This window comes from Primulina huaijiensis, unplaced genomic scaffold (assembly GCF_012295235.1).
Source record: "Primulina huaijiensis isolate GDHJ02 unplaced genomic scaffold, ASM1229523v2 scaffold1183, whole genome shotgun sequence".
Classification (NCBI taxonomy): Eukaryota; Viridiplantae; Streptophyta; class Magnoliopsida; order Lamiales; family Gesneriaceae; genus Primulina; species Primulina huaijiensis.
In genome coordinates, this window is record NW_027342422.1 from 8,704 (window position 1) to 16,962 (window position 8,259).

The 8,259-nt window shown below is 37.7% G+C and overlaps 1 protein-coding gene across 1 annotated transcript; it reads right to left on the reverse strand.

The window, feature by feature from the left end:
• Window positions 1–4,142: 4,142 nt before the first annotated feature.
• Window positions 4,143–4,565, reverse strand: LOC140965696 (uncharacterized). The gene has a single exon (XM_073425844.1). It carries the CDS (start codon window positions 4,563–4,565, stop codon window positions 4,143–4,145), a length of 423 nt encoding a protein of 140 aa, XP_073281945.1.
• Between the last annotated feature and the right edge of the window lie 3,694 nt (window positions 4,566–8,259).

The following is an 8,259-nucleotide window of genomic DNA, read 5'->3' on the forward strand; positions in this document are numbered from 1 at the left end:
AATCTTACTTCACCGAGAATCCATCCTCTTCACCTTGACATAATAGATTTAACTTTCCATGAACTTACTTTTGATCAACACTAAAAACATCACTCATAATTGGGAAAATGAAAAATATATTGGAACTTNTCGAGAATCCATCATCTTCACCTTGACATAATAGATTTAACTTTCCATGAGCTTACTTTTGATCAACACTAAAAACATCACTCATAATTGGGAAAATGAAAAATATATTGGAACTTAGAACTTTTATACACACTCACACTATATTTTACAATTAGATAGAATGATTCTCAAGCTAGCACAAGGCCTCTATTTATACGCCAAATGAGAGAAAAGGTAAAATTTTTTATAAATGCCATGTAGTTGTATTAGTAGTCTTTGTCTCCTCCAACTTCAATTCCATGTCCCTTATTTCNAGCCTCTATTTATACGCCAAATGAGAGAAAAGGTAAAAAATTTTATAAATACCATGTAGTTGTATTAGTAGTCTTTGTCTCCTCCTACTTCAATTCCATGTCCCTTATTTCAATGCTTTGTTCCATGACTTTAATCATCGAATTTGACTCTGCTCAAAACAGCAAACATGTGGGGAATTTTCTGCAAATGAATTTGGCCACTTGGTTCACCTCATTTGGTTAAATATTGAAATAGTTATGGTTTTTTTACTATATGTTGTTCATGGTGAAAGTAAATTTGTCCTCCTTTTGATATTGTCACAATTGGATCATCTTAACCAATTTTTTAGGCAATTATGTCTTTTGAAAACTTGTAGATAATTTCTCAAGAATTCCAAACATGTTTGAATCACCTCCATTTGAATGTTCTAGCTTGAGTTATCATTATTTTACCAACACGTAGAAAACTTTAAAATAAAACATATTTAGTAAGACATTTAAATGTAAACAAACAATACTAAAATAACATAATTTTATAATTTTAATGAAACTTAAATTTTAAAATATAGGTTTTAACATATAATAAATTATTAATTTTAAGTTTCATCAGGCGTGNAGCCAATCGAAGACTGGTAGCTGTTATTATATGTGAACTCGACAAGAGATAACTTCAAATCCCAACTACTAGGAAAGTCAATAATATAGGTCCTCAACATATCCTCCAATATCTGTATAACTCTCTCTGATTGCCCATCGCTTTGAGAATGATAGGCTGTGCTAAAGGCCAACTTGGTACCCAAAGCTCTATGGAGACTCTTCCAAAATTAAGATGTAAACCTTGTATCACAATCTTAAACAATCTACACGGTTTTCCCATGAAGTCTTACAATCTCTTGGACATACGTCTCCGCATATTAAGTCATAGAATATGTCATCTTGACGGGGAGAAAATGTGATGGCTTGGTAAATCGATCCACGATCACCCAAATAGAATTATAGCCCTTCTGAGTTCTTGGCAACCCAACAACAAAATCCATAGTGATGTGTTCCCACTTCCATTGCAGTATAGGAAAGGATTGCAATAAGTCCGCCGGTCGTTGGTGCTCAATCTTTACCTACTGACAAGTCAAGCATTCATAAAAAAATGATGCTATATCTTTCTTCATAACTTGCCACTAATACAATCGACGAAGATCTTGATACATTTTGGTGCCACCTTGATGTACTGAATAAGATGCAGTATGAGCATCCGTCAAAACATCACGACGAATAGCATCACCAACAGGAATACAAATACGGCCTTGAAATGTAATCAGGCCATCACTGTTCAATCCAAACTCAGAATTATCCTTCTTCTCTACCTTTTCTCTGAATTCTAACAAAAGAGTATCCAACTGTTGCTCAGGCTTAATTCTGTCAATCAAAGTCGGTCGAATAACTAAAGCTGAGAGTCGAGCGATCGTACCTTCCTCAACCAATGCGATCTCACTTCTCTGCAAATCCAACAACAGAGGCTTTTGAATCATTGAACCCAATTGAAGACCTAACTTTCGGCTCAATGCATCAGCAACCACATTCTCTTTTCCTGGGTTGTAACTGATAGTGCAATCATAATCCTTCACAAGTTCTAACCATCTTCTCTGACGCATGTTCAGTTCTTTCTAAGTAAAGAGACACTTGAGACTTTTATGATCTGAGAAAATCTCAAATTTCACTCCATATAAATAATGTCGCAAGATCTTCAAAGCAAATACCATGGCTGCCAACTCAAGATCATGAGTCGGATAGTTATTTTCATAATCCTTCAATTGATGAGAAGCATAATAAATAACTTTGCCTCGCTGCATCAACACAACACCGAGACCTTTCTTGGAAGCATCTGTATACACCACAAAGTCTTCAACTCCCTGAGGAAGTGCTAACACTGGAGATGAAGTCAATTTGCCCCTCAATACTTGAAATGCTTACTGACATTCATTAGTCCCTTCAAACTTAACTGTTTTTCTCGTCAGAGTAGTAAGTGGCAAGGCTATTTTAGAGAAATCAGCAATAAAACGACGATAGTACCCTGCCAACCCAAGGAAACTTCATACCTCAGCACCTGTCAAAAGAATAGGCCACTTCTTAACTTCTTCAATATTAGCCGGATCCACAGCAATTTCTTCCTTGGAAAAGATATGACCTAAAAATGCAACTTGCTCTAGCCAAAATTCACAATTCTTGAATTTAACATATAATTGGTTGTTCCTCAACTGCTGTAACACGATCCTCAAATGCTCCCTATGTAGATCTCGAGTCTTTGAATAGATTAAAATATAATCAATGAAGACAATAACGAAACTGTCCAAATATGGCTTGAAAACCCGATTCATAAGATCCATTAATACAGAAGGAGCATTAGTTAATCCAAACGACATAACCAAAAACTCGTAGTGACCATACCTGGTTCGAAAGTCGTCTTAGGTATGTCACACTCCTTTAATTTCAATTGATGGTACCTAGATCGTAATTTAATCTTGGAAAATACAGTAGCACCTTGCAACTAATCAAAAAGATCATCAAATCTGGGCAGAGGATATTTGTTCTTGATCTTTACTTTGTTGATCTCTCGATAGTCAATACGCAGTCTCAAAGACCCATCTTTCTTCTTCACAAATAATGCCGGTGCCCCCCATGGAGATGAACTTGGTCTAATAAAGCATTTATCTAATAACTCTTGCAATTGCCTCTTCAACTCTTTCATTTCAGTTGGGGCCATTCGATAAGGGGCTTTAGAAATTGGTACGGTGCCTGGTACAATATCAATAACAAATTCCACCTCTCTATCCGGTGGCAATCCCTCACAATATCAATGTCGCTCACATTCCCACACCCTTCTCTAGCTATATCCACCACTGATGCTAGAAACCCATGAAAACCCTTAACCAAAATCCGTTGCATTTGCAAGCAAGAAATAAAAAAAAGGACAAGCGAATTATCTGACCCAGTGAAGACACTGCTATCACCATGCCGTGAAGGAAAACGCACTGTCTTGGCTACACAATCTATCACAGCTCAATAAGCAGATAACCAATCCATTCCCAAAATAACATCAAACTTAATCATGGGAATGCTAATCAAATCAGCATTCAACAATTCCTCATCTATTTGAATAGGGCACGCTTGAATCACAGTTGAAGAATGAATATAATCTCCCGAAGAAAGCACAATAGAAAAGTGGACAATTTCACCTATAGGAGAAAGACTCAGAGAATGCATAAATTGCTCAGATATAAAAGAATGTGTGGCTCCAGTATCAATAAGAGTAGTAGCTACCTTGCCTGAAATAAGAATTGTACCTGAAATGATTGATGAATCAGGATTAATTTATTCCTTGGTCAAAGAGAAAATACGCCCCTGAACTTGGCCTTTGCCCGATGATTGAGTGCAATTGATCGCAATTTGCCCAACACCTCCACATCTATAACATTTGTTGCTTCCAAATAGGCACTCTCCTTTATGTGGTTTATGGCATTTAGGACATAAAATCTTATCTGATTCAGATGGCACCGTAGGAGCTTTACCGTGATATTCTCCCTTTCCTTTCCCCTTGTGTTCTCCTTTTCCTCCTTGAACTGAAGCTTGACCCATTTGGACCAATTTTTGCCTCCTGAATTGTCTTTCTTTATCAATCTCTTTCTCATCATATTCGGCCATCAATGCTTTCTCAACAATCTCCTTGTAAGAATTAGCCTTCGACATTCAAACATCTTTTCGAATCTCCGCCCTCAACCCCCGCATAAAATGCTCTGCTCTATCTTTGTCGTTGCTAGCAATGAAAGGAACAAAAAGGCAACCTTCTTCAAACTTCAAGATGTAATCATTCATGCTCATCGTCCCTTGCTTTAGCTCAAAGAATTCTTTCACCTTGCGGGCTTTAACATCGCTAGGAAAGTACTTATCATAGAACAAATCTTTAAACTCATTCCATTTCAATGTTTGAACATTAATCGTTACCTTGGTTGCTTCCCACCAAATTCTTGCTGACTTGGTTAAGAGAAACACAGGACAACTCAATCGATCTTTATCATCAAAGTTAAGGTAATCAAAGATCGCCTCGGCCGCCTTCACCCACTCCATTGCAATCAAAGGGTCCGGACTCCCTACAAATTCGGGTGGATTCATCTTCTTGAATTTATCATAAACTCCCTCAAAAACGCGTTCTTGAACTCGTTGATCATGGCCTTGGCCTCTACCTTGAACCGGTGTTTGCAATCGGAGAAGTTGTTGGATTTGTTCTGTAAAGGCCTCTGGATTCGTGCTTGAAAATTTGCGAAAAAATTTAAAAATTTTCTCTTTAAGTAAATAAAATGCCTCATTCATAAAAATAAATACTGATAAAAGTTTAACAATTCAAAATAACAGCGGAAGTAAATATTTGTTTGCAAACTCATAATTTAAAATAATCTCATAACAATGAAAATGTTTGAGCCTAAAAATAGTAAATGCTGAAAATGAGGTCCTCGGGTTCTACTACTGCCGACCCACGATGGCTCACTGGTCCCCGTCCTCAGTCCCGACATCATCGGTACCTACAACAATCAAGTCTAGTGAGTCTAAAGACTCAGCATGCATATATCGTAAATAACAAGTAATAATAATAAAATCGCATGCAAGTGAAAATATCTTGTAATGAGGTGTAACGTAAAATATCATTTCAATGGTAATTATAATACGCGCATAACTGAACTGAAAATGTCATAAGTGGAAATGTTTGCTCCTTTGAGCCCTGTAATGAAATAGCTTGTAATAATTTTCTGGTCAGATTATGGTCTACGCAAGTGGTCCCTGAACTGAACTGAACTGACCGGTAACTGACGACCGGGTGAAATAATAATCGTCTGATCAGACTAATGCCACAGTATACTGGGTGGTACAAAATTGAACTGACCGGTAACTGGCGACCGGGTTAAGTAATAATCCATGATAGTAAAGTGGCCACAAGCAATATCGCATAAATCTCAAAATTAATATTTTGCACGTAATATAATCAAATAACGTAATTAAATATCCTGTATTAATTTTACCGAATGGGTTGGATCGCTCCCAGGCTCGCTGCGACTTAAATCTAACATGAAAAAAATATGCAAATGATTTAAATTGACCAAACTTTGTAATTGAATCCAAAAACGAGACAATTACACCCAATGACTTAGTATTTAATCATGACTCCGTGCCAACCCAAACCAACACCGAACCATCATTTAGTCATGATTAAAATACAACTAAAATGATGAAATGATGCTCCTAAAATGGTACAAGTCGAAAATTTGGTGAATGGAGGCCAAAACATGAAACGCTCTTTCGATAGTCAATTTGGCACATCGCACCGTAAATTCTCGTACGACCTCTAAACTGATCCGAATCACAAACGGCCAAAACATGACCTTCCTAACTTGATGAGGTATTGTCCAGTCCAAGGCCATATGCTAAAAGCCAACCAAGAACCCGAAATTCACCTCTTAACCACAGCGCACTTGCTGTCAAAAATTACAGCAGCAGCGCTTTTGGTTTCCTTGCGTCCTTTGCAAGGCTAATAGCCATTGGGGCTTGCACCACTGACTAGAACCTCTTACCAACATTTTAAGGAATGGTTTGAACCATGGCTAAGGGCCCTAGGCCAACCACAATGCAACCCACACCATGAACACCCGAAACTCCCACCCGAGAAGCACCCTTGCGTGCGTGGGGAATATTACATCGCTTGCTGTCCCGTGTCATTCCAGTGGCCATTTGATTGACCATGGCATGATCTATACATCAAGGGGTATGGTATGAACTGTGGCTATGGGCCAGAGGCCAAACAAGATTCACACCACACCACAAAAATCGAAACTACATATGCTGTAAAAATCGAAGGGGCCGAAGGGTAGGTGTTCTTGTTTCTTTTATTTAAAAACCGTTATCACCATAGACCAAACCTCAAAAGGGCGACTTGGTTACGTCTTAGACATGATAGGGAGGTGTTCTAACCATGGATATAATCCCCTAGGGCAGCCCAGATCAGAAACTCCCTCCCTTGACAGCAACTATGCAAAACAAGACTCAAAGGGACACATTTGGGGGGTTGCTGTCACATGCAAGTTTCCAGAGTGTATGGGACTAAACGGATGGACCAACATGGTCCTAACATGTCCTAGTACATGTCTAGATGCAGCCTTGGGAGCCTGGACACGAGCCAACCACCTGTACTCACAAAACAACCAAACCGTGAGGTAGCAATGAAGAGGGTCGAAAATCTTTGCATGTTTCATTCAAAATTTCAGTCATGTATTTCAGTTTTTGCTTCATAAAATCATGAGTATGATGTTTCAAAATATTAATATGGCTTGATTGAAGAGTGAAGGAAGAATATAGACATGCCAGGATTTTGTTTTGAAGAAAACAAAAGAAAAACAACGACGCGGCGCGGAGGAGACGGAGTGCTCTTCACTTCCTTGTTTTCTACTCGATTTTTCTCTAGTTTCTCTCGAATTTTTCTCACAATTTTTACACTGATAATTGCTCTGAATTTTGGTGAAAGGAAGGGGGAGAAATGAGTCTAGGAGATGAAGGAAAGGTTGCAAGATAAAGGGAGAAAATAATCTCTTCTATCTTTGAATTTGAGAGATAAGGAAAGGAGAATGATATCAAAGATTTGAGGTTGATATTCTAGGGTGCATGGCCGATTTTATCATTCAAAAGCAAGGGAGACATTGCTTAATTGTTTAATTATTGAGGATTAAAAGTTGAGGGATTATATACCAAAAATTTGGATAAGGAAAGAAAATCAAAGTTGTGAGTTGTCAAATTTTATTTAAATCTTAAATGGTGGTTTTCGAAATTTTCAATTAAAAATTGAGGGTGGGGAATTGCTTAATTAATAATTATTGTTGATTTAAAGTTGAAGGAATTATCCATGCCATGAAAAGATTAAGGAAAGATATTAAAATTGGAGAATAGATAAATATTTTAAAATCTCCTAATGGAGATGGCCGAAAATTGCTAATAAAAGTGGAGGGGAAATATTTCTTAATTATTGAATTTTAAATCTTTAGAGTTTTATCAACTCATTAAATATTTTAGTGAATTAAGAAATTAATTATGGAATAACATTATTTTGCATGCATGGCTAAATATTTAAATTACTCAAATAATTCCTTAAACATTCTTTTATATTAAATTGACTTATTATTTATCTTAAATAAATTCTAGAAATGTTTTCAAAATATTAAATTTTATCTCAATACTCCAACTCCAGTCCGGCCTCACTTATTTAACTGAAAAGGTAGTAAGTAAACTACTGCAATAAAATAATTAAATTTAAAGAAAAGAATTTAAATACTCATGCAATAAAATTGTAATGCCCGAGATTATATCACTGTACTTAATCCTGAATTAATTTCCAGAATTGTAATTAATGAAGATTTAAGGGGTTAAAGTGCAATTAGTGGGATTGGAATGAATTTGAGAAGAAAATGCATGAACATGAGTTGTGGGCAGAGATTTGGACGCACATGCGCGAGAAGATGCGCGCATATGCACAAAGGGCAAGTGTGCGTGACCAGAAGGTCTCGCGCATATGCGCGAGAAGTATGCGCGCACATGCGCGAGCTGTTTGGGTCCAGGATATGCCGAGGCGAAGACCTCGCGCATATGCGCGTGACAGAGCACGCATATGCGCGAGAGGTTCGAACAGCCACCTGCGAGAACAGAGATTCTTGCGCATATGCGCCGAGAAGGTGCGCGCATATGCGCGAGCAGCAGAACACTTGAGAGCCGAGACCAGTAGGTCTCGCGCATATGCGCCGGTAGAGGACGCGCATATGCGCGAGACGTG

Bases quoted from the DNA above. Each gene is read 5' to 3' on its own strand.
- LOC140965696 (XM_073425844.1), bottom strand. From the start codon at position 4,565: ATGAATCCACCCGAATTTGTAGGGAGTCCGGACCCTTTGATTGCAATG.